We start from the raw sequence: 26,482 nt of genomic DNA, 5'->3' as shown, positions 1-26,482 counted from the left end.
GTTGGCCCTTTAACCCTTTTTTGTCCAGTGGGGCCCATGAGCCCTTTGGCTTAGCCCTCGGTTGGAGACGGTTTTTGGGCTATTTTCGGCCCTCTAGCCCTCTGGACCCTTAAGTTGGAGATGGTCTAACAAGTTAACAAGTTTTTCTTTCTCTATATAAGGCCATCTCCAACCGAAGGCTGGTCAGATGACTCGTTTTAGCCCTCTGGTCTTTCAAGAAATTAATATTTTAATGAACAGTGCATGACCATATTTCTTACCATCTCCAACCCAGAGCCAAAGGGCCATAGGGCTTGTTTTAGCTCTGTCACAAAAAATCATCTCCAACCGAGGATCGAAGAGTTATAGTATGAAATATGAAGAATTGAAATAAAATGAGGTAAGATACTATGGAGTGATGAAAATATGTAAGAAACGGTGTATGAAAAATTACAAAAAAAAAAAAAAAAAAAAGCTATAAAAAAAAAGTGGGCTAGGACCAAAAAAAAACCTAAGCCCTAAACCTTAAAGTAGGTTGGGCAAATGGAAAAGAAAAAAATAAAAAAAAGGGCTGGGCTAATGGAAAAGAAAAAAAAAAAGAAGAGAAAAAGAAATCGGGCTAGCCAGCAGGTTGGCTGAAAATGGCCCGTTGGTTAGCCTTTTGGTCCTTTTATGTTCAATAAGGTTTACGAGTCATTTGGCGTGGTCCTTGATTGAAAATGGATTTTGAATTATTTTCGACCCTAGCCCTCTTAATCTTTCGATTGGAAGACGAACTAAGAAGGTGTGTTTTAAGATAAACCAAGGAACTCACCAACATTTCACCTCCTCTCTTTCTCTCCAAACTTTCTCTTCCTAGAAACTGAATTCTCAAAAGTTAAAAACTTTTGAAAGAATCAGAACCAATTCGAAAGCCCTTCACGAACACAACGACGCCTATGGAGAGAGAACTGAAAAAGCACCGGAGCTCCTTTCTCTCTCTCTCTCTCTACAAACCTTAACGGCCTAATCTTCTCCCAGCAGCTAGGGATCTTTCCAATCCCAACCTGATTTCTCTCAATTCGGGAACCACAAGAATGGCGTCGGAGCTAGGGCAACAGACGGTGGAGTTCTCCGCCCTGGTGAGCCGCGCCGCCGAGGAATCTTTCCTCGCGCTGAAAGAGCTCACCGAGAAATCGAAGGCGGCGCCGGACCAGTCCGATACCGATAAGAAAATTGGACTGCTGAAGTACTTGGCCAAGACCCAGCAACGCATGCTCAGGCTCAATGTCCTCGCCAAGTGGTGCCAACAGGTCTCGTTATTCTACTCCCTCACTCCAGAAATCGATTTCGGGTTTTTGTTTGGCGGTCAATTGGGTGTAAAAATTAAACATTTTGCGTCATATTTTGTGAATTATGCGTTAAATTATGTTACTTTAGGGTTGTTTTTGGTGGGGAATATGAATTGAATTCGGTTTCTTCCAAGGGTTTGTTTCTGTCCCTTCGAAAATTGTATTGCAAGTTAAAGGCTTCATCTTTTCGGGCTAGAAAATAGATTTCGATATCGTGTACCAAAATTTGTGCTTCAAATGATGTAAGAATGTACGATTAAGTTGTATTTTCATTTAACGATTCGGTGTTTGCTTGTTGTATTGGTGTTTTTCTGTTCGAGGGTTCAGGGCTGAGGGTTTATGGGGTTTGATTTAGGGATTTGTTGATTTTTGTTTTTGTTTTTTGGTGTCTCTTTACTTCGTGGGTTTGAATAATGGGAATTAAGGGTTTTTGTTTTGGCCAGGAAAGGAAAAATGGATTATTGGGTATTATTTGTTGCTTTCTGCCTTCTGGGATATGGAAGATGATTTTCTGGTGCATGTTTCTTTATGTCTTCAGGTGGTTAAAAAGTTGATTTTATACGATAGTTTATTAGCTCGTGATATGAACTAGTTGTTTTCCCCTAGGTACAGAGTAGTTTCTGAATTTTGAAGTCAAAAGCCATGCCATGGATGTGCTTATTGGTTATTATGAAGTTCTACAAACCATACCTTGTGCTGAAATGCCTAGAGTTTATAGTGTCCCTGATGCTTCATGTTCCTTGAAATTTATTCTAGTCCATGGAAGCACTTTTCAATTTGGAAAACTATAAATTTTCAGCTATTAATATTATCCATGCATTTCTATTTGCAGGTCCCGTTAATACAATACTGCCAGCAACTTTCCTCCACTCTATCAAGTCATGATACCTGTTTCACTCAAGCAGCAGATTCACTATTTTTCATGCATGATGGGCTGCAGCAAGCTTGTGCTCCTGTTTACGATGTCCCATCTGCAATTGAAATCCTCCTAACAGGGTCATATCAGCGTTTGCCGAAATGTGTAGAAGATGTGGGCATCCAGAGTTCTCTAAATGAGGAACAGCAGAAGCCGGCTTTGAAAAAGCTGGACACACTTGTGCGATCTAAATTACTAGAAGTATCACTTCCAAAAGAAATTACTGATGTTAAAGTCTCCGATGGTACAGCAGTGATTCGTGTTGATGGAGAATTCAAGGTTTTGGTGACTCTAGGCTACCGAGGGCACCTATCAATGTGGAGGATACTGCATTTGGATCTGCTTGTTGGTGAGAAAAGTGGACCTGTAAAGCTTGAAGTATCGCGGCGTCATCTTCTTGGGGATGATTTAGAGCGCAGAATGGCTGATGCAGAAGATCCGTTCATGATACTTTACTCAGTTCTGCACGAGCTTTGTGTTGCACTTATCATGGGTACTGTCACAAGGCAAGTACAAGCTCTTCGGCAAGGGAGATGGAAAGACGCAATTCGATTTGAGCTTATATCTGATGGGAGCACGGGTCATGCAGGGACTTCTGCCTCTGCGCAATTAAATCAAGATGGAGAAACTGATTCATCTGGTCTACGAACGCCAGGGTTGAAAATTTTATACTGGCTAGATTTTGATAAAAACAATGGTATTTCTGGTTCAGGATCATGTCCGTCTATAAAAATTGAACCAGGACCGGATCTGCAGATAAAGTGTCTTCATAGCACATTTGTCATAGATCCATTAACTGGAAAGGAGGCAGAATTTTCTCTTGACCAAAACTGTATTGATGTTGAGAAGTTGCTTCTGAGAGCCATCTGCTGTAATAGATATACTCGTCTGCTTGAAATTCAGAAAGAGCTGGTGAAGAATGTTCAAATCTGCCGAGGTGCAGGGGATGTTTCTCTTCAGTCTCATGTGGAAGAAGTGGATGCAGACCATAAAAAGGTTGTTTCACGTTTTCTTGTTACTTATTTCTGGTTGTTCATTCTGGTTATTCTTTTTTTTTCTTCTTGAATGTAGTCTCAGGACACTACTGTTTTTTCATGGATGTGTTTTTCGGGGTTTATTTTCTTCATATTTTGATTTCCTAAATTTCTGCGTGCAGAAAGATGATAAGTCCAATGCTGGAGAGTATGAAGGGCAGGAAGTATTACGTGTGCGTGCCTATGGCTCATCATTTTTCACCCTGGGAATAAATTTAAGGTATCCTTGCTTATATGATTATCAGTATATGATTACAGGATATATGAATTAAGACTTGCCAATGGACTTTAAAAAAAAACTGATTGGATGAACTAAGAAAAATGTGCAGCCAATATTGTTTCTGGTTAGACATTGGGACAAGTTTTTGATGTACTTTTCTAGTAGTTCTTTTGATTTCAGAATCTCAGGACATTCTGGTGGTTCATTTGGACACAATTTTGGTATTCTTATGTAGATGCTTTAGAAAGATGTCTTCTGTAACATTGCTGACTTGCAGGAATGGGCGATTTCTTCTTCAGTCCTCTCGTAATATTCTTGCTTCTTCGGGAGTTTTGTCCGAATTTGAAGATGCTTTAAATCAAGGAAGTATGACTGCAGCTGAAGTTTTCATAAGCTTGAGAATCAAAAGTATTTTGCACTTATTTGCATCGACTGGCAGGTTTTTAGGCCTTGAGGTAACATTCTTTTTCTTCTTTTGACATTTTTTTTTCAAAAACAAAAATCACTAGGGCAGTTGAGGATTACGTACTGATTCACTGTATATGAATTGTATTCTTGTAGGTGTATGAACATGGTTTTCCTGCAGTTAAAATACCAAAGAACATTTTAAATGGTTCAACTATGTTGCTAATGGGGTTTCCTGATTGCGGTACCTCTTATTTCCTGCTGATGCAACTTGATAAGGACTTTAAACCCCTATTTAAATTGCTTGAAACTCATCCAGATCCGTCCAGAAAACCTGATTCTTTTAATGACCTAAATCATGTGATGCGGATCAAGAAAATTGATGTTAGCCAGATGCAGATGCATGAAGATGATATGAATTTAAGTTTGCTTGACTTGGGAAAACTACATTCCTTTCTGGCCAGTTCCAGGGGTTCTAATCAGTCTGCTGAAAATGGTCTTCTTTTGGAAATCAGCCATGAAGGTTCTATGCCTATTGCTGGGTGTCCGCCATCGAGTTTTTCTTCTGTTGTAGACGAAGTGTTTGAACTGGAGAAGGGGTTATCTGTACCTCCTTTTTCTGTTCCTGCTTCTCATTTTGGCTCTGTTCCGATGAATCGTCCCTCTCCTAAGTGGGAAGGAGGTGCGCTGATACCACAGTTAAACAATTCTTCAAAGCTTTCTAGTATGGCCACCCACTATAATGGATCATTATATCCATCAAATAATTTGAAAAGCCCCGTACATTCTACTTCTCTTGGTAATCTATCTTCTGGCCCAGGAAGGAGTGCCTCTGTGAAGAAAATACCAGTGTCAAAGTCTGATCAGGATTTGGCTTCTCTTAGGTCTCCACAGTCAGTTGAGTATGGTTCTGGTACTTCAATGGATGAGGATCAGCTGAGATTTCTGAATGAAACTCCAAAGAGTGCAATATATGGGAGTAAATCATCCCGGCTGTTATCTCCAACCCGGTCTACTGGCCCCAGAGTTTCTGGGCCAAGTGTGAGACCCAACGGGTCCAAAAGTTCACCTAATGGGCCTTTAACTGGACCTTTCAGAGTTTCCGGATCAACATGTGCAACAACTCCCGTATGTAAGATACTTTCTCTGTGATAATTTTATTAAGATGGAAAACTGCATTATACATATTGATTTAGTACTATTTATACTTTTTACTAAGTCTTATATTGCTAGACTCTTTTTTTCTCTGCCAGCCCAGGCCCCAGATTCTGGAGTATGTCATAGCCCTAATATTGATGTTGCGAAAAATGATAGAAAACCTCGCAAGCGCACACTTTCAGATATGTTGAATTTGATCCCATCACTTCAGGGTTTTGAAGCTGATTCCGGAGTTCTTAAAAAGAGGAAAACTTCTGAAGTAACTCGTCCTCAGCAGTCTTCCTCACAGGTGCTTATGTCGAGGGATATAATTTCAAATTTTGAAGTCTACAATTACGGGGATCTTATATCTGAAGCAAACAGGGGAAATGCACCTTCTAGCATTTATGTTTCAGCCCTTCTTCATGTGATCAGGCACTGTTCACTTTGTATTAAGCATGCCAGATTAACTAGCCAGATGGCGGCTCTGGACATCCCTTATGTTGAAGAAGTGGGTCTAAGAAGTACATCATCAAACATATGGTTTCGAATTCCATTTGCCAGAGGTGATTCATGGCAACACTTATGCTTGCGACTTGGCAGACCTGGAAGCATTTATTGGGATGTCAAAATAAATGACCAGCATTTCAGGGATTTGTGGGAGCTTCAAAAAGGAAGCAATAGTACACCTTGGGGTACTGGTGTTCGAATTGCCAATACGTCTGACATAGACTCTCATGTTCGCTATGATCCAGAAGGTGTTGTTCTTTGTTACCAATCTGTGGAGGCTGATAGTATTAAGAAGTTAGTGGCAGACATCCAAAGACTTTCTAATGCAAGAATGTTTGCTCTTGGGATGCGGAAATTGCTTGGTGTTCGAGCAGATGATAAGCCAGAAGAAAGTAGCACAAACCCCGATTTTAAATCACCAGGAGTCAAAGGTTCTCAAGAGGCAACCGATAGACTTTCTGAGCAAATGCGAAGGGCATTTAGAATTGAGGCTGTTGGACTTATGAGTCTGTGGTTCAGTTTTGGATCAGGTGTCCTTGCTCGCTTTGTTGTAGAGTGGGAATCAGGTAAAGAGGGTTGTACTATGCATGTATCCCCCGACCAACTTTGGCCCCATACCAAGGTACATTCACAAGTTTCTAATTTATTTTTTCTGGTTTGTTTCTTTTAGCATTTTCAATTGAGCGCATTCTTATTTGGTGTGAAGTGATGTTTTATATTAAGATTCACCTTATGTGAAATTGAGTCCTGCATTCATCCTCTGATTTTGTTTTCTTCAAAGGTCGTGCATGAACATGTCATCTTTAATGAATTTAATAGAATTCTGGAGAAATTTCAAAAAATATAATTTTCAACTATTTTGCGGTGATTCCATGGAAATATCTTTTGATGTTGGATTAGGATTTTTCGAGGTGCCTTAAAAAACTTTTCATGACAGCAAAAAAGGTATATTAAAACTGCATGCACAATTCTATCAAAGTTGCTTTACAAAGGAGTACATCAAAATGTAGTCGTCAAAAGCTAGTTTTTGACATGCATTCGAGCAATTTAGATTTATGTATTATTACAGAGGTAACTTCATGTTTCCCACCAATTTGTTTCTGATTAAAAATGTATGCATTAATGACAATACCTTTTCTGTTCTTTACAGTTTCTGGAAGATTTTATAAATGGAGCTGAAGTTGCATCACTTTTGGATTGCATTCGACTCACTGCAGGGCCCTTACATGCTCTTGCAGCTGCAACACGACCTGCACGAGCTAGTCCTATCCCGGGGGTCCCTGGAGGAGTTCTCTCTTCTATCCCAAAACAGGCTGGGTACTTATCATCTCAGGGCCTTATGCCAACTAGTTCAACCACAAATGCTGGTCAGTCTCCTGGCCCTATGGGGAACCCAGTTTCATCTCCTGCTACAGGGCCTCTTGCAAATCATAGCCTCCATGGGCCTGCTGGGTTAGCTGGTGCTGGCCGAGGTGGACCTGGCATTGTACCCAGCTCACTGTTGCCCATTGATGTCTCTGTTGTGCTACGTGGACCCTATTGGATACGGATCATATACCGAAAGAATTTTGCAGTTGACATGCGCTGTTTTGCCGGAGATCAGGTTTGGTTGCAACCAGCAACGCCACCCAATGGGGGGCCTTCAATTGGAGGGTCATTACCTTGCCCTCAGTTTAGACCATTTATTATGGAGCATGTAGCCCAAGAATTGAATGGTTTAGATACTAATTTCACCGGTGGTCAACAGGCAGGACTGTCAAGTTCAATCAATCAAAACCCCAGTTCAGGTTCCCAACTGTCAACTGTAAATGGAAATAGGGTTAACCTTCCTAGTTCTGCTGCAATGTCTAGGACAGGCAACAACCAAGTGGCTGGTTTAAACCGTGTCGGAAATGCTTCTCCAGTATCCTCAAATTTGGCTGTTGTCAGCTCAGCAGGGCCAGCTTTACGAAGATCCCCAGGTCCTGGTGTCCCTGCTCATGTGAGAGGAGAACTGAATACAGCCATTATTGGTCTTGGAGATGACGGAGGGTATGGAGGTGGTTGGGTTCCTCTTGTTGCTCTTAAAAAGGTGCTAAGAGGTATTCTCAAGTATCTTGGAGTTCTATGGCTATTCGCACAGCTACCAAATCTGTTGAAAGAGATTTTGGGGTCAATTCTGAAAGACAATGAAGGTGCCCTTCTAAATTTAGACCAGGAGCAGCCCGCCTTGAGATTCTTTGTTGGGTAGGTGCTTTTCAGGCCAATCTTTACACATCTCAGAAACTTTATTTTCGAGTACTTATTCTTAATCTTACGATGATGTGATTACATCTCCTTTTATCGTTGCGGATAAGTTATGCCAACGCAAAGGGGAGTTCCCTAAGAAAACATCCGGACAAGATGGACATACACATTTGTGATATTTTTTGTTTATTAAAAACTTCCCTATTTTATGTTCAATACTGGTACCAGATCACTCAGTTAATTATGTTACTTATATTACATGATAATATTCACCCTTAACATTAGTAGTCCTCGGGTGCAGTTTATCCATACAAGTTTTCGGTGAATCTTCCAGGCTTATCTACTTGTTCTTTGAACTGATTGCTTGTGTTTCTGCAGTGGCTATGTATTTGCAGTAAGCGTTCACAGAGTTCAACTTCTTCTTCAAGTACTGAGCGTGAAACGATTCCATCAGCAGCAGCAACAAGGGCAACAGCCAAATACAAACATTGCTAATGAGGAATTATCTACAGCCGAAATAGGAGAAATATGTGACTACTTCAGTCGACGTGTTGCTTCAGAGCCTTATGATGCTTCTCGGGTTGCGTCGTTCATTACTCTCCTCACCTTACCCATATCAGTTTTAAGAGAATTCTTGAAATTAATAGCATGGAAAAAAGCACTAGCCCAGTCACAAGGGGGAGATATGGCACCTGCCCAAAAACCCCGTGTTGAATTATGTCTTGAAAACCATGCTGGCTCGAGTATGGATCATTCATCTGTTGCCAAAAGCAATATTCATTATGATCGGCCTCATAACTCGGTTGATTTTGCACTGACTCTTGTTCTTGATCCTGCTCACATACCTCTTATAAATGCCGCTGGTGGAGCTGCATGGTTGCCATACTGTGTCTCAGTGAGGTTGAGATATTCGTTTGGTGAAAATCCTAACGTGTCCTTTCTTGGTATGGAAGGAAGCCATGGAGGTCGAGCTTGCTGGTTGCGCGCTGATGACTGGGAGAAGTGTAAACACAAGGTTGCTCGAACTGTGGAACATCATGGTAGCTCAGGAGTAGACAGTGGTCAAGGAAGGTTAAGAATCGTAGCTGACTATGTGCAAAGGACACTACATATGTGGCTTCAAGGGTTGAGGGACGGTAGCGGGATTAGTGCAACCTCCATGGCAACATGATCAGTCGTGTCGCTCAGAGATAGATACTTTTGAACCACTTCATTCGGGACTAAATCTCGATGAGTTTTGCGCAGATTGACCATGGCTAGTGTTCCGTTTTTCGGTTCTCTCAGTTTACTGCAGGAGGAGAAACTTGTGGTAGGATGTAACATATTTTTGAACATTTTTTGTGAACTGTTGTACAAATCTGGCTTTAATTGGTTATACTTTGTAAACCTTTTGTTTCCTGAAGTGGGTGATTTCTTAAGTAACTGTTCAAAAGATCAGAAATTTTTTATGTTTACAACTTTTACAGTTTTACCGTCCGCTAGTCTACTCGAGTAAGTGAATCTCATTCCTGACAATGAATATTATAGATAAATTGTCACGAGAACGATAACATTTTCAATCTCAATTCTTGAAATGATAAACTTTTTGTCGATTGACGGTTCATTTGGAAGTATTTTAAAGTGGTTGAAAATATTTTGGTTAAAATATATTTAGATGGAAATGTGTCAGTTGACTAGTCAAGAATGAATTGAAATGCATTTGAACTTTTTTTGGGCCGCACTGTGAATTAGTCCTACGCTTTTTAGTGTGGTACCTAAAAATAAAGAAAAAAAAAGGAGCACTAATATGTCACTGCCATTTGATTTGATCAATTTAAGGCTTGTTTAAAAATGCTTTTAAAATGGTTGAAAGTATTTCTGGTAAAAATGCTTTTAGGTTCTAAAAACACTTGAAATGCTTCCTATAAGAAGCATGTATTTCTTGTAGGAAACACTACTTTTTCAGGTTTCATTTGTATATTTATTAAAGATCGGTCCAAAAAACACTTTCACTAATGATACTTTCAGCTATTTTAAAAGCACTCCAAACAAAACTTAACAACGTGGATTCGATTCCCGAGCAATTTAGCCAATTTTCCAAGATTATACAAATGGATCAAATTGGAAACCAGCAGCCAGCTTCATTTCACTTTTCATGCACTGCAAAACAAGGAAGATTTCTTCCCATCTCGGATGCCGCTTATCGGCGGCAACAAAGTTGTGGACAACTCCGTCGACGTTCACGCTACTGCAACCTGCGGTCTTCTTCACTCCCCTGACCTCCATGACTTCTCGAATCTTATCCGAGTAGCTCCACTTTCCACAAGCAGCGTAAATATTCGACATCATAATGTATCCGCCCTCTCTCCCGGGCTCTAACTTCAGTAGCTCTGCTGAAGCTGTTTCAGCTAGTTCCATGTCTCCCTGTGCTCTACAAGCACTCAGCATTGCTCCCCAAATGTTTCGACTTGGCTTTACCGGCATCTTTTTTATCACTTCTTTCGCCTCTGCCAGCCTTCCCGATCGACATAAAAGGTCCACTAAACACCCATAGTGCTCAACTCCTGGTTCAATACCAAATTTTTTGTCCATGTTTTTGAATAGATTAAGCCCTTCATCCACAAGTCCGCTGTGGCTACAAGCTGTAAGAACAGCAAGAAGAGTCACCCCGTTTGGTGATAGCCCTCTCTGCATCTCCGAAAACAGATCCAGGGCTTTGCGCCCGTAACCATGGAATGCGAATCCAGAAATCATTGTTGTCCATACGGTAACATCTTTCTCTGTCAGTCCCCGGAAAACCATGAAGGCTCGTTCAATGCTTCCGGCCTTGCAGTACATGTCTATTAATGCCGAACCCAAAAATACGTCTATTTTCAACTGCATCCTCACAATCAAGCCATGCATTGATCTTCCATGGTCCAGCGCTCCAGTTTCCGCTGCAGCAGAGACCAAATTAACCAGAGTGTTACTGTCAGGCTTCGCATTCTCCGTAATCATTTCGTTGAATACCTTCACTGCCATTGTGTAATCGCCCTTCTTGGCATATCCAGCAATTAATGAATTCCAAGAAACAAGATCTCTTCTAGGCATTTGCTCAAAATAATTCTGCGCAAGTTCTATTTTCCCAACCTTGGCATATCCTGCAGCCATGGTGTTCCAGGACACGATATCCTTCTCCGTTAAAGCATCAAAAAGACTTTGGGCAACCTCCAATTTGTTCCATTTCACATACATGTCTAAAAGAGCATTACCCAAAATCAAATTTCCAGACGTAATGGCCTTCCTCCTCTCAATCCATGCATGAACAGACATTCCAAGCCGAGCATCTCCTAATAGTCCACAAGATATAAGAAGTCCTAGAATGGTAAACTCATCCGGCTCGAGACCCAAACCCACCATTTCATGAAACACTTGCAGAGCTTCCGAAAAATATCCCATCTTAGCATAACCAACGATCATGATATTGAACGGGACTGTATCCGGCGTTCGCACGTCATCAAACAACTGTTGAGCAAGCCCCATCTCCCCTTTTTCCAGATATATCTTCATGAGGGTGTTCTGCAAATACCGATGTGACAACAAACCTGTAACTACAGCATGGCTGTGGATCTGCTTTGCTTCCACTACACATTCGGATGCTTGGAGCAAGTAAAGAAGGGTGTGTTTATCAGGGCATATGCCAGCTTTGAGCATGGAACTGTACAGAGCAAATGCTTGGCTTTTCGAGAAAGATAATGCAGAAATCATCGAATTATAGATGTAAAGATTGGGATTCGGAGTAAAGTGATCGAAAAGGAGGACGGCCATGTCTAAATTTTCAGGGTGCGAGATGGCGGAGAATGTGAGAAGCCGGCTCATGGGAAATGTCTGACCAATTAAACAGTTCCTCATCATTTGCCCCAAAATCTGCTTGAAATGGTGCCTTGTGCTGCACTTCTCCAGCAACACAAGAGCCGGGTGATTGAGTTCGAGCGCAACAGTTGGATCCCAGTGGATCCTCCTCCCCATTGAACTCGAACTCGAAAGGCAGCGAATGCCTCGCCCACATTGCTGCATAGATAAAAATTCCAACAAATCTACTCTCCATCATTTAAAGAACCCATCACTTATATTCCACAAACAATCAAACTCCCATAATCCCCAACAGAAAGATCAAATCTTTCAGTCAAATCTTTCTGATTTTTTCCTCTAGTAAATTGTTTCCAACTTTCCATCAGTTTTCAGGCTGAAAATTTCAAAATTTACGATGTAGAATAACGGAAGACAAAGGGTCGCAGCGGGAATTTGCAGATTTGGCGTCCGAGCTCCGACGGAAGAAAAAGTTCATTTCTTGGTAGAAAGTTCAAAATTTTAAGTCCAGATTTCAGAATCCTAAATCTTCCATCTCCAATAAGCAAACAATTACCATAATTTTCTGATATGAAATAAACAGAATCATATACTAAAACAAACCCAAGGTAAAACCCAACACTTGCTAATCGAAATTACAAAGAAAATGGTGAATTGAAATAGCACTTACCAATCATCAAGGGTGAAACTTTTGAAACCCTAGAAAGATTGAAGCTTCATGTTTTGATCAAAACCACAGAACCCTAAATTTTCTTGCAGGTAAATGGGCCAATGGGTCCAAATTTGGTTAAAGCCCAATTGATTTTGTGAAAAGGCCCACATGTTTCTTTGCCTTTTCCTCCTGTTTGTGACAATAAGATATTCTAAATTACTTTATCATACTGGGACAATGATTCAATTTTGCTGTAAGAAGATGGCACGCTTCCGACCTAATACATATATGTGAAATTTCATCTACTTAGAACTCTTTGCATCAATTGCCGTTCAAATGGCTAAGAACATGTTTATCTTTGCACATAAGGTTTTGCATTCGTGTCTCTCACCGCTTTGAATAAAAAAAGAAACTCAATTCAATACCTAAAAAATCCATGTCTGGTCGAGTATGATTCGTCTTTTTGAAATTTTTTTTAGTATGCACGATATACACCAAAGTTTTCGACTTTAGATTTTTTTTATTGAATTATTGGCTATACATTCAAACATTATTGTTCTGGTCCATGTCATACATCGGCATACTTGGTAGAACTTTCGTATTATTATTTTTCTATAGAAGATGTCATTTTCTATCCCTCTCCCCCAATAACTTTCCCTTGAATAATTATTCATCAAATTTGAAAAAAAAAAGTACTCACCTCACTTTTAAAGAAACAACAAACTCAAACTCATGTTTTTCTGTAAAACCAGAAGCTTCCAACATATCATTACAAGACAACCAACCATCATCCAAATTTCAACTTGCATTAAAAAAAGAAATATTTCAGAAAATACAATCATGCAAACCCATCCACCCCTTTTGATTGGCCCCATCTCCCATTATCCATATACGAAAATTGAAGAGCTCCCACCACCAAGTATTTAGGTCACACTCACTCAACTAATCCCACCATTGATGTTACAAGAGGAGGAGGGAACACATCAATTTTGCTTTTGAAAAATCCTCCCCTAGGGTTTCCAATGGCATGACAATCGGCCCCTTGTTTGACAAAACTCAAAAAGTTGAGTGAACTTGACCTATAAATTTACCCGTTGTCATGAGTGACAAGGGTACTAAGGCAGGACGTGGGGCCCGCAAGCGTGCTGGGAGGTGTGGATGGGGGCATGCGATAGTTGATACTTTGTTGAGGAGGCTTATGAGGAGGAGTTTGATTCCGGCTTCACCATTGTTGGTGCGTCTGGTTGATGTGTCCGGAAAATTGCTGGGGCGAGGGATATGGGCATGATGCAGAGGGCCTTGGACTGGAGGAACTGCATGGCAGCTCCTACATCTTCTTCCATCAGCTTAGCTACTTCTTGTTCTGTGCCATCGTTCGACCACTTCTCACATGCTTGTTGATTGGTTCCTCCTTCCATGCCCTCCCCCTTCATAGGATTAAAGCAAAAACCGAAAAAAAAAATAGTCAAAATACGGGAGACAGAAAGGGCGGATTAGTACATAGACTACTCTAATTTATCAATGCATTTTAGAATGTTCATCGAGCCTAGTTATGTATTAGAGAAACTCTTGTAATTATTACGTATGTACATTTGTCGCGGTGAACTGTATGCATCTAACAGCGAATTCTAATATGCTGCCTCCACAATAAGTCGGATCAATTTAAAAAATGTGCAGAGAATAACCTCGACTGCTGATAGGGGTACGTCGGCAACAAGCTGAGCCACTGCGCCTGCTCCCCCGAGTCGACTCATGCTCAAAACCTGTTTCCATAAAAACAAAATCATATCGATAAGTATCGAGAAAATAAGTTGATTAACTTTGAAATTAGAAGAAAGTCGTACACTTAGTGTCCTTTTCTATTTTGATTATGACTTGGTTGAAATCTAGAGGTTCCAAGCAGACAAAGCCATTTCATGTTTGAAAAAAAAAAAAATTAACTAGTTCATACAAAGCAAGTGTCTATGCCTGTAATGATGCCTGGGATATGCCACATGACAGGGACCTACCTTATGGTGAAAACATTTTGAAGACGTTAGCATTTCGTACAAGTTTCCGAAGCAACGATGAATTTGAAGAACGCTTTTAACAATTTCGTGCAGAAAACAGTTTTTTGTTAAAAGATGAGGAAGTATATATATATTTTTTTTTTTGAGAATTAGGGAGTTGTGAAATAATTTGGAAGAGCAATTGATGGAAGAGCAACTTCAGAACATATAAAAGCAATGAAACCTCGGACAGAAACGCAATAAAAGAAGGTACCAAATTACCCCATCTCCGAGGACATACGAACACATAACCAAGGAGAGGAAATTGAAACATACGAAAATTATTCTTTTTGAGATTATGAATCTATTTGAATTTTGATTCATATATACCTTGACTTGGAGCCTTAGAAATTTCACGTAATCCACAATTTCATCAAGCATAGCTGCCCTATCTGTCTGCACAACGATGTCATAACATGTCAATACTTTCAAAATGTATATATCAAAAGCTAGGCATTTTCAAACATCAATAAAATTCGACACGATGAAACAAGAAGAAATGCAATTCATCCAGCAAAAGGTACTAAAACTCGCTTTAAGGCACTAACCTTGTTACAACTAGGTACCAATTCCTGCAAAGCCTTCATTCTCTCTGCAATTCTTTCCCGGCGTAACTGTACCAAGAAGATAAATACGTATACGCATATAATTACCTATAGCACTGGATAAGCAGGGCATCGGATTGGATGCCAGGATGAATTGTTTAAGTGTTTTCAGAAAAGGGATCTTTTTTATTAGAAAACTAGTATAGTCCTCGACACTAATGAATAGCAGACGACTTTTTCAGTCTCAACAAAATTGCATAGGCTAAATACATGCTGGAGTGACTTCTTGAATTATATGTTACATTTTAAGCAGAAGTGACTTGGATGTCTTCAATGAGAATGAACTTAATGCTAACTTTCCCACAAAGAACAATTTAGGTTCTCTTAAATATGAAATATTTAGCTTACCCGCTCAGCAATACTGTGGGGATCTGTTGCTTGGCCTCGCCTTGCTCGAACCCTTGGGCGGATGGAAGGAGGGTGATGGACAGCATTAGATGGCCCTGGTGGTGGTTGGCTATGAAACTGCGGCACCAAGATTAACAAAATTAAGTCGATCCATAAATTATCAACATGTGTTAGGTTTGAACTAATGCATACTTAATCATCTGATGTGAGTACAGATATGTCAAAATTCAGCTGGACAATCGAAACTATAGACAGTCGGGATTAATTTGATGGAAGTTTTCAACTTGGATTTCCATCAAATTAATCCCGACGGTCCACAGTGGAACACCAACTTAGAAAACCATCTTACAAGTCATTTCACATCCTTATCCAACGTTCCTATCATATGCTTTACAAGTAAGAGATAAACACCAAAACATTGTCCACGAAATTACACTACGAAAATAAGTTTTGACATCTCATTGCGTAAATCCTTGGCAACAGCTTGTGGGTGAGGATGACTGAATTTTTAGTTGGACAAGTCAAGATATGTTCTTAATGTCAAAGAAGAAAATAATCATTCAACTTTTCATAATTGAACAGGTTTTCGATGTACTGTTTGAAGTTCTTTAAGAACGAACAATTCACGCCAAATTGATTAACTTTTGAAACAAATCTAAGAGTCATAACTGAAACATCCAAGAACGAAAATAACCTAGGACATGTCAAACTAATTGAAAAAATAAAACAAACTCCCCAAATTATGCAAAAATATGTACAAGTCCAAATCAACCCTAGTCAGCACAAGTCAACATATTGACAAAGTCAAACTAGCCGGAGTCATTCCACTGTGAAGAACAGGAGCGCATGTTCCCACACACCAAGAGGAGCGTGGCCACCGAGATAGCCACAAAGATTGCAATTCGAGAAACTCGAAAGGACCAAAATGTCCCTTAGACGAGAGATTTTTTTAGTGTGACGGTAACATGGGCTGATATACCAAATGTCATAATACAAGTGGTTGGAGATTTTTTTTTTTTAATTTCCAACCACTTGTATTATGACACCTGATATACCGCGTTGTGTTCCCGACACATTAAAAGATTTCTTTCCTCGGACGGCAGAGCTCATCTACACGTTCGAACAACCCACACGTTTATGGAGCCTTCTGTCTGTCGGACACGTCCTACTAAACAATACTCTCCACTCTCCCTCAAGCACGTGCACTACACATCATTACCTACTACTAATGTGCTTGAAACAAAGCCCTTGATTACAACAATATTATCAACGGTACCCCTCATCCTCTAGAGGAGCAATATTTGCATAAACGGGTTCACAGCTATCGTGATACAACGATCTAATACTAAAAAACCATGTGAAGTTTCTCGCCAGATAACATTGAATTATTGAATCGGAATGTCATATGACGATGAATTCGTTCTCTATAATTTGATTTTTCTCGTAACACATTTCAAGTTCAAGTAGTTATGACAATCTTACTATTTGGCCTTGGGGAACATAACAAAAGGACTTTACCTACTCACAGTAGATCACTGTTGCATTCTGAACGAATAACGCAATAACCTAGTATCGCGTTATTGGTTTAGAATTGTCACGGCGGCGCACTAAATGTAGAGAAGTCTGTCTCAATAAAGAGAGCATCTTTGAAATAGCGAGGGCAACTTGGTCACTGTGAAATGTTAGCGTTGGACGTACCTGGTGAGGAGGTTGGGGAGGTGGTGGCGTTGGACGGAGTGATGAGTGATTTTGCAAGTGTCCAAATGCTGGAAACAAACTTGACATATGAACAGATTCTCTTTCCTGCCACACCAAACAAATACTAAGCCATCAAGATTTGCAAACGTAGGTAAAGCCAGTCAGTTAAATCAATATGTCAGTCTCCTGACAACGAATAACAAGATTCATTCACCAAATTAACCTTACAAACTCTTCATTTTACAAGCATACCCTAACCCAGCTAGCATCTACACTACACTAGTTCTCAACTCTCACATCCATTACAAAGAAAAGAAATTACGTAGAAGGAAATTTGAACTCATGTGCAACTGCTATAACCAATTAGTCTAATACAATATTGTAAGATTACTTTAGGAGATTCAAACTCGGTGCTACTGCTCTAATTAATTGACCTAACTTATGACAACTTTGACGTCACAGTCTTAAAACAAAATTAAGATTAAAGTGGAGTGAGAGAGGCTTACATTAATTGAAGCAGAAACATTGGAACTGTTTGTGTTGTTAGTATTGTTGGCTTCATCTCTGAACCTGCTGTCTCGCCCAAGAAAACCACCCTGCTCCAAGTTCAAACCCAACGGCATACCCAGCCCCATCCCAACTCCTCCTCTGTACCCAGCACCACCACCCGAAGACCCAGCAGAACCCAGCTGCAGCACCATGGGCATGGACCCCACATCTCCTCCGTACCCACCACCAGCTGACTCACCACCACCACCGGCACTATACGACGGCGGCACAGCTAAGATCTGCTCAAAGAAATCGTCTCCAAGTCCCTCTTGGGGATTTCCCGCCATATTTTTTTTACTTGCACTGACAAAACTCCACGAGTTACTAACTTTTTTCTGCAACCGCTCAGATGGGTTTTGCAATTTACAGTAAGAAAAATGAAAGGTTTGGTGAGTAAAGAATTAAAGCTGAGCTCTTTATGCTCTTTTTAGAGAGAGACAGTCAGAGAGAGAGAGAGAGAGAGAGAGAAACAGAGTGTGTGTGTATCGAGAAGTGGGAGGGAATTTGAGAAGTGGGGTTTTGTGTTGGTGAAGTGGGTGTCAGACCCGATACCCCGGAAATGGTATTCGGGGATTTCGAGCTGGTTTTTCCAGAATTCCAGACTGACGGGTTTTGGCAGAGTTTTCTGGTTGGTTTTTATAGAGAGAGAGAGAGAGAGAGAGAGAGAGAGAGAAGGAGAGGAGCTCTTCTGAAAATCCTTCTCTTTTTGGCTTTCTGAATTTCTTTGCTTTTTGGCTCTGAACACTCTGACTTGGCTCTCGGAATTTGGGTTTGTGTGTGCGTGTGATTTATGGTTTCTAACTTCTAGAGAGAGAGAGAGAAAGAGAAGAAGAGGAGGAGAGAGAAGCAAACTTTGCGGTCTTCGTGGGACTAAAGTTTCTGGTCCTACGCGTTGACAGGACAAGATGTTTTTCTTCAAGAAACAAAAAAAGAAACAATGCAATTTTTTCTCTTTCTTTTTGACAATTGAAAAATATATAAGCATTTGAATTAGGTAGTATTATCGATTAAAAATTAATCTTATATTAATGAGAAAATAGGTTTTACATGTGTTTAGAAGTAGTTAGGTTATTTTTTATATTGTCAATTAATTTTATGATGAAATCTCAATTTTTTTCATAAAGCATTTGAACTAGGTAGTGTTATCGGTTGAAAATTAATCTTATATTGATAAGAAAATAGATTTTATATGTGTTTATATGTAGTTAGGTTACTTTTTATACTATCAATTAGTTTTATGGTGGAACCTCAACTTTCTTCATTATATCATAGTAAAATTGTCTCACGTGTATATCCCAATGGCTACACGTGCTCAACTTCATTTGAGTTGTGTTGTCCACGTGTTAGGCTTGAACATAAGTCACATGTGAGGAGACATGTTGAGAATGAATTCTACACTAATGAGAGAAGAGACATTGCATGTGTCATATATTATCAATTGATTTATAGTGGAACCTCAACTTTCTTCATTATCGACATCCCTATTTTTACGATGACTTGATCTGAATTATTTTAACTCTTCTTACAAAACCTCCTAGTCAAAATTTCTCTTTTTTCTGACTTTATTTCTACTTCTAGTTTGAAGAATATGCACGTCTGTTTTTCAGCTTTTGGTCATTATTATCCGATTAGGGTTCATATTTGCTATTATCATGTGCAGTTGGATCACTACTAGAGATTGAATTTATCAAAATCTGCTTAGTGCTTTACGAGTTCTTCTTGAAAATGCGGTGAATTGTGTAGCGACGTGGTTTAGACATGTTTCTCGCATACCCTAACCAAAATGGGAAATACATAATTATGGTGCATAATTAAAGATACTTTCATAGATGATCATAGCCGTCCAATCCATAGAAAAATCAGTTCCAACTTTTTAAAACTAGAGTGTTGCCATCAAATTTTACAACCTGAAAATCATGTATTATGTTTGCTTCACGTAATTAAGTTTCTATTATTGGTTCATTCATCTTACTTTTGGGAAAGCGATCCGGGTTCTTGAAATTTGATCTAATGGCTAAAAATAGGGGCCCCCTTTAAAACTTATAATAACTTTAGCCGTTAGATCAAATTTCAAGAGTTTGGATCCCCTGATTTGGTGGATTTGGTGGAAGGAATTTAGAGAGGATCCTTTTCCTTACTTTCGGTCCTCTTTGTTCTGCTTTCTTAAATAATGATATTAGTCTATAACTTGATAATCTTGTCTTTTTTTTTTTAAAGGATCAGCTGGTGACTTTGCCATGGCAATTCACCTTTTCATGGGTTGGAAGGACTAACAGAAGCATTTCAGCCTCCTCCTGGCCACTATCGTGTGATTCACAAGTGCCACAAAATGAATTCATAATGTGTTATGTGAAATACGGGCTTGGAATTCGTCCCAACCATTAAGCCATCCCGTGTTGGTTTAGGATAATCTTTTTTTTTTCTTTCTAAATTCATCCTTTTATGCGGAGAATGCGACCATTTTCAACATTTCTATCAAAGAAACTGTTATTGACATCTCAAAAATGATCGTTCTGAACTTTCTCGATTGGTAGTTTTATTTGTTTAAAGTTTTTAATAGGAAAAATGTGTGATAAACTTGGGTTTGTAGCAGCCCAAACAAAAAATTGACTAGGGCTGATAGGGGTCTCGGGCCTAGCTGACTAGTGACAAACATTGTCCATTTGCATCTTAAACAATTTGAATACACAAAGGTTGTTATCTTTCTAGTTTTTAATTCTTTTCCCTTTTAAGGGTCGGTGCCCTTTATGTAGTGGAGTTACTTTTTTATAGCACACCTATAAGATACACCACAATACACCTATCATATGTAAACCTAAACTTTAAAATACCCTGAATAAGATAGAGCAAAGGGAAATCTTGAGTGCAATCGGAGATATTTGCTCACGTCAATGTCTTACTCCACCACTTGATTTGGTTGCAAGATTAAGAACTTGTTTGAATGTACTTTTAAAATGTTTGAAAACGCTTTTAGAGAAAATCTTTTTTTGACTCCAAAAGCATTTAAAGTGCTTTTCCATAATTTACTTGCATTTTTACTAAGTATTAGTTCTAAAAACATTTTCACCAAAGGCGCTTTCAGTGATTTTAAAAGCACATCCAAATGAGCTCTAAGATGACGAGACCTAAATAAAGAAGAGAAATGCTAATCATATTTGTGCTAATCTTTGCATTTGAACATTTTCACTTCTGCACATGACAGATGTCATTTTACTTAGAAAACAAGATCTTTAGCGTAACAAAATGACATGTGTCATGTGAAGAAGTGAAAATGTTCAAATGCAAAGGTTAGTGCAAAGATTGCTAGCACTCCCCAATGAAGAATGAGAGACTCGTGAGGAAATACCGTTGGTGATAGAGTATAATATTCTCGTTAATATGAGGCTTTAAGGAGAAATTTTTGTGGTGTTACCAAAGATATATCATAAGCAAACATAAGTTTTAAAGAGCCTAATCAAACCAAGATAGAGGGTTTTCATGGAAAAAGAAATCTAGTGTATCACCAAAGATATATCACTATGTAAGTGTTGAGCTCATCGATGACCTGTTTACATATAGAAGATGAGCGAGACTCGACTAATGTGAAGATTTTGTGGTGTAACCATAAATATACCCCCAATTAGAATATCTTTTCATTAGTCACGGGAATAAAAAAATATAATAGGTGGAGATACAACGAATTATATGTTAAAATTTACTCAAGTAATAAAAATCTTGTGTATCACCAAAGATATATCACTAAGTAAGTGTTGAGCTCATCGATGACCTGTTTACACATAGAAGATGAGCAAGACTCGACTAATGTGAAGATTTTGTGGTGTAACCATAAATATACACCCAATTAGAATATCTTTTCATTAGTTACGGGAATAAAAAATATAATAGGTGGAGATACAACGAATTATATGTTAAAATTTACTCAAGTAATAAGTGAACTGCTCACGCAACGATATAAACGCGATGATATAGAAAAATCTTACCGTGAGGCCTTTAGCCTTGATAAGGACCTAATCGCCTATATGTAAGCCAAAATAGTGTGGTATCCCAAAAAGACGAGCTATACCTATCATTAGTGCATCATTACCTCTTTTTAGATTTACTTTTGATATATGATTAAAGCCTTTGAAGCAATCAGAGAAAAAAAGTATATCATATAAAGTTATACAAAGCTGAAAAATGTGGGAGAACAAACAAGGAATAGAGAGATCACGCGTCTGTTAAAATATCAAGTTTTGTATGATAGGACCAACTTCATAGCAGGTATCTCGCTTTATTGTAGCCAAATTAAGATACGTAGAAGACATTGTATCAATTATGTATTCGTCATATACCCTTATAAGGAGCCTTTATTTTAAGAGAGAGGATCATTGCCGGATCCTCTTTGTGACGATCCCGGGAATCCTCAAATCACATTCATTCATCGTACATCGTGCGATTAGAAATCATTGTAAATTTTTTTTATTTTAAATTGAATATAAATAGTACCTGATGAAAATTGACCGCACGATGCATAATGAACGGATGTGATTAAAGGATTTTCGAGATCCTTACAAAGAGGATCCGGTGAGGATCCTCTCTCTTATTTTAAGGGATTTCCATTTTTTTTCAATGAGGACTAGTAGTGGGGCTCATTTCACATCGAACTTTGACGATCTAAATTGCCTATTTTTCAAGTTGCGTTTTATAGATCATCTTTGCAAAATATGAGCTAAATCGGGAATGTTTGAGACATCTAATTAAATTCAAAGAAATTGACGAATATTATGTTTTAAGAAACATTGAAATTTCACCATAACAATCAAATGAGTAAATGATTTCAAATTGAATTGATTTTTTTTTTTTTAAAAGATGACATATGAATAGAGACTAAAACATAAATGGTTTAGATAGTTAAAATTCGATGTGAAGTGAATCCTACAAAATTTGATGTGAAGTGAATCATACAACTAGTCTTCATTTTTACCAAAAAATGGGTATCTCTTTAGATAAAGGCTCTGCACTCCTATATATCTAATTGTTTGTCATTCTTTTGCTCCAAATTTACGATTGTCCAGTACGGTAAATACACGGTCTACATGGAAGGCCCTATCATCCCCATTTGCTACAGTAATACGGAATCGCTATAAGAAAGAGCCCTTGTAATGGTATAATTAGGGAAGAGATCCCCTCTGGATCTCTCCCACCAAATATTAGGGATTCGGAGATCCGGATCCTTGAAATTTGATCAAACATCTACAATTATTATAACTTTTAGAGGTGCCTCCTGTTTGTACCCGTTGACTAAATTTTAAGGGTCCGGATCAACGGATCCCTAGGATTTGATGGGAGAGATCTGGAGAGGATATCTTCCCGTATAATTATATCATTTAGCTAGAAATAATCTTGTTTACTCAAAACTGTGAGTATATAATTAATAAATCTTGAGTTGGGATGGATGTCATAGCCTCGTGGCGATTAATAGCAAATTTGGACCACTAATCCATTATCTGCGACAATGGTTTAGGGTTGCGTATGCCATAAAATACCTTGAACCCTACTTTAAGGAAAGCAAAACCCTAATTGAGAAGCTCCTCCTTTTCATTCCAAAGCAAAAGGTTCTTCTTTTCTTGGGGTATATTCCTCCGCCTTCTAATGTAAAAAATCTTATATCTTGCTCCCTGTATATGGCAAAAAAATTCTCAAAAGTGGTGGGCCGTTCCCCTCTGCATATGGATCCTATCCCGTGCCCACCACTTGTGAGTGCTGCCATATACGAGCAGCCCGACATACGATTTTCTCCTCCTTATGAGCATGGCAGGGGAACATAATTTGGTCCAATTTTTTAGAAGGCAGTCTGAGTTGAAGAGAGAGGGCAAAGTGCAAAGCTATCCCTTAACTAAAGAAAGGAGTTTTCTGATGGAAGCAATAGTGTGGGGGGAGGATTTAAACTCAGGAGTTCGGGTCTAACTCTGTAAGGGTAAATGCGCTTCGCTTAATCAATTGAGCTACAAGGCCCTTGCAACGAAAAGAAAAAACATATAGGCGATCTAACTTAGCATGTTCTGAGAACATAACGAGTAGATTAATAAAGAACGAGAATATTGATCTGCCTTGTTCATGTTCTAAGCTTACAGCACAACAAAAAATAGAGAATGTATCAACTGGGTTATCACTACAACCTCATGCGTTTTCCTGTGAACTTGCGACCTTGGCTTCTTGTTTTTCTTCTTCACTCGACGCTGTAGGTGTCTCTGTGAGGCCCTCAGGTTCTTTTTTAAGCTCCGTCTCGAACTCCTTTGCTGCCTGCAAGATTTACAAAGGATTCAAATACACTCTTTATGAATTATGAGAAGCACAGAAAGGAAGCTGGAGAAAACAAGATAATTAGAAGTTATAAAATCACTGGGTTCAAAGTTTCTAGTGATTACACTATTCGCTTAATAAAGCTCACTGAAGAAAGCAGCAACATTTAAATAGTCTTCGATCGCATGCTACCACATACACAAAGAAATCACACCCTAACCAATTTTAAGGGTCAGCCGAATAAATTATGCATCCCTATTTCTTCTCTAACTCCCCATTTATGAGTACTTAATAGACTATAATATGAACTAAACTTTTTCGTAAGGTGCCTACTGCTCAGTATTCCTTGGAAATTGACATGCAGAATTTATTTGGATCTGTAATGATTAGACCGTTATTTTTAGATATCGTACTGATTAACAACTAAATGAGCTAAAACCGTCATTTGTCATCCTTCTTCTTTTAACACAAGTTGTAGGAGAATATGCTTCTATTCCCATCTTTTTTAAGTAACATCTAAATAAAAATCTAACAAGAAAACTTTATGCTTGGTGATCACTGACCACCGATGAATTACACACTTCTAATCGAGTATCAACTCTTTGAATTTGATATCTATATGCATCCATCTGCCCAAAATCATTTGATCCTTCTCCCGTTCCCCCGATCCCCACATCATACACTCCAAAATAAAATACATAAACATAACATTAAAGGTTCCATATGACTAAACCAAAAACTAAATTTGATCGTCCATATATGTTAACTTGCAATAACCAACTCAATCAAACCATACAGCATAGTGGCAAATGCAAAGACACATTTTCCTTTCCCCTCTTCCCCAAGATCTATAAATCCCCTAGAGATGTAATAATTATTTACATTTAGAGCCCCTCATTTTCATCGCTCAAATTTTTGCAATTCACATTGTTCACTCAACAGAGAGCAAAAGTGGGGAGAATGCAAAGGAATTGCATTTTACACGCATATTGTTTATTATTATTATTCAACACATGCAAAGTGTAGGGAAGATGAGAATGTTTCGTTGGATGTGGCACAGGAGAAAGGACAATATTAAGAATGAGGATATATGAGGTAAAGTAGGAGTAGGTGCAACTGCAGATAAGATGAGAGATAATCGGTTAAGGTGGTTTGGACATATGAACCGAAGACATATAGATGCTCCGGTTAGAAAATGAGATTATGAGCAAGAGCCTTAGAGCAAAAGGGGTAAAGGAAGATCTAGGAAGACTTGGAAAGAGACTTTAAGAAAAACATGAAGTACCTAGAGCTAACGGAAGACTTGGCGCAAAACCAAGCGGTGGCGTTTTCTAGGATTCATACAGCCTACCCCACATAGTTGGATAAGGCTTTATTGTTGTTTTGTTATTGTTTGTTATTCAAAAAGAACGGTAAGGGGTTCCATTGTATTTATTTTCCTTCCTATCACCATCATTTTGAACCATGTTATAACTTTGCAATCGTTGCTATCAATACCGAAAGGAAAACTACCTTAGATGAAAACAAATACGTTCACATTAAAAATCACTGTGAAATCTACTATAACTTAGAGATTACCATAGTTTCTTTCCACAATGTGGAGGCACCAACGACTGTACAATTACTTTAACCAAAAGTCATACACAAGGCAGAAACAACTAAACTACAAGTCTACAACTCCACAATAGTCAACAATCTAAAACATTTCAAGAGTTGCCCCATTCGTAACAACACAACGCGGAAAAGGGAAGTAAATGGAATATCAGAATTCTAATCACCATTCCAAGAGTTGCATTGACTTAACTAAGCACCAATACAGCGATCCCACATGACTTTAACTTTCTTCCCCTTCTTACACATAGTGTTTTCTACAATCAATTATCGCCACTAAAATGCATGTTCTTCGATTGGAGTTCAGCCAGGTAGTACAAGCATGGCATGGCATTTCGTTCTCTCTAATTTTACATTTAACTTCCCATTTCAACACAATATCCTCAAACATGAGTACCCTAAATTGTCTTTCTTTTTTCCCTCCTTTTCGTGGAAACTTAAGTATTGCAACAAAAATTCCGGAAATTGCATAAACTTTCTCAAGAAAAAAAACCCTATTTAGCTCAGCAAACTATAAATCTCAATTTTATTCCAATTTCCACACACACAAACAACAACAACAAAAATCATTAAATGGGCAATAGAGTTCATAAATTTTCTCGACAACCAAACAGATCCGGATGAAAAGAAACCAACCTGCTGGAAGCTCTTGACAGTCTTCCCAATACTCTTCCCCACTTCAGGCAGCTTCTTGGGTCCAAAAACCAGAGCCGCCACACCAGCTATAACCACAAGCTCCGGCATCCCAAGACCAAACAGAGCGTTACACGTCATACCCTTCTGGGCTCTCTCAGTTCTTGTTCTGCTTCTGCTCAGAACCAAAGCACTGCCATTTACAGTGCTTTTGCTGAAGGACAAAGAGGTGGTGCCATTGCTGGTCAAGAAGGTGGATTGGGATGATTGGGAAGGGAGAAAAAGTGGGGATCTAGGAGTGGACAGAGTAAAAGATGAAATCTCCATGAATTTTTCTGGTAACTTATTAACCTGATTTTTGGTTCCTGGGTTCTTGAAGGTATTGGGGATTTTGTTGAATTTTGTGTGTTTCGGGGTGTGGAAGATCGGATAACATGAAATTGAAGGGGAAAGGTGGCTCCAGCCAAAAG

At 38.9% G+C, this 26,482-nt stretch overlaps 4 protein-coding genes across 5 annotated transcripts; 1 reads left to right on the top strand and 3 right to left on the bottom strand.

The window, feature by feature from the left end:
* Nucleotides 1-757: 757 nt before the first annotated feature.
* LOC103954395 (mediator of RNA polymerase II transcription subunit 14) lies at nt 758-9,176 on the top strand. 2 transcript variants are annotated; one of them, XM_048577186.1, is made up of 8 exons: nt 758-1,271; nt 2,143-3,222; nt 3,383-3,480; nt 3,758-3,935; nt 4,042-5,013; nt 5,144-6,154; nt 6,683-7,758; nt 8,137-9,176. In XM_048577186.1, exons 1-8 carry the CDS (start codon nt 1,056-1,058, stop codon nt 8,927-8,929), a joined length of 5,424 nt encoding a protein of 1,807 aa, XP_048433143.1. In that variant the 5' UTR covers nt 758-1,055; the 3' UTR covers nt 8,930-9,176. The 2 variants fall into 2 exon arrangements, with proteins under 2 accessions (XP_048433143.1, XP_048433142.1); XM_048577185.1 differs by having other exon boundaries at nt 760-1,271; nt 4,042-5,017; nt 5,139-6,154.
* Nucleotides 9,177-9,784: 608 nt separating this feature from the next.
* LOC125473852 (pentatricopeptide repeat-containing protein At3g04750, mitochondrial) lies at nt 9,785-12,319 on the bottom strand. Its single transcript, XM_048577187.1, has one exon. It carries the CDS (start codon nt 11,791-11,793, stop codon nt 9,841-9,843), a length of 1,953 nt encoding a protein of 650 aa, XP_048433144.1. The 5' UTR covers nt 11,794-12,319; the 3' UTR covers nt 9,785-9,840.
* A 706-nt stretch (nt 12,320-13,025) lies between these two features.
* Nucleotides 13,026-18,341, bottom strand: LOC103954396 (transcription factor UNE12). The gene is made up of 7 exons (XM_048577188.1): nt 17,444-18,341; nt 16,938-17,042; nt 15,240-15,356; nt 14,835-14,900; nt 14,617-14,682; nt 13,924-14,001; nt 13,026-13,665 (listed from the first exon to the last, which is right to left on the bottom strand). Exons 1-7 carry the CDS (start codon nt 17,771-17,773, stop codon nt 13,435-13,437), a joined length of 993 nt encoding a protein of 330 aa, XP_048433145.1. The 5' UTR covers nt 17,774-18,341; the 3' UTR covers nt 13,026-13,434.
* Nucleotides 18,342-23,525: 5,184 nt separating this feature from the next.
* Nucleotides 23,526-26,478, bottom strand: LOC125473851 (sec-independent protein translocase protein TATA, chloroplastic-like). The gene is made up of 2 exons (XM_048577184.1): nt 26,016-26,478; nt 23,526-23,768 (listed from the first exon to the last, which is right to left on the bottom strand). Exons 1-2 carry the CDS (start codon nt 26,337-26,339, stop codon nt 23,646-23,648), a joined length of 447 nt encoding a protein of 148 aa, XP_048433141.1. The 5' UTR covers nt 26,340-26,478; the 3' UTR covers nt 23,526-23,645.
* Nucleotides 26,479-26,482: the final 4 nt, after the last annotated feature.

This window comes from the organism of the source record quoted next, unplaced genomic scaffold (genome assembly GCF_019419815.1).
Source record: "Pyrus x bretschneideri cultivar Hongxiangsu unplaced genomic scaffold, Pyrus_bretschneideri_v1 Contig11, whole genome shotgun sequence".
Taxonomy (NCBI): domain Eukaryota; kingdom Viridiplantae; phylum Streptophyta; class Magnoliopsida; order Rosales; family Rosaceae; genus Pyrus; species Pyrus x bretschneideri.
Note: the sequence above shows the minus strand (reverse complement) of the source record. Positions and strands in the feature narration are given on the sequence as shown.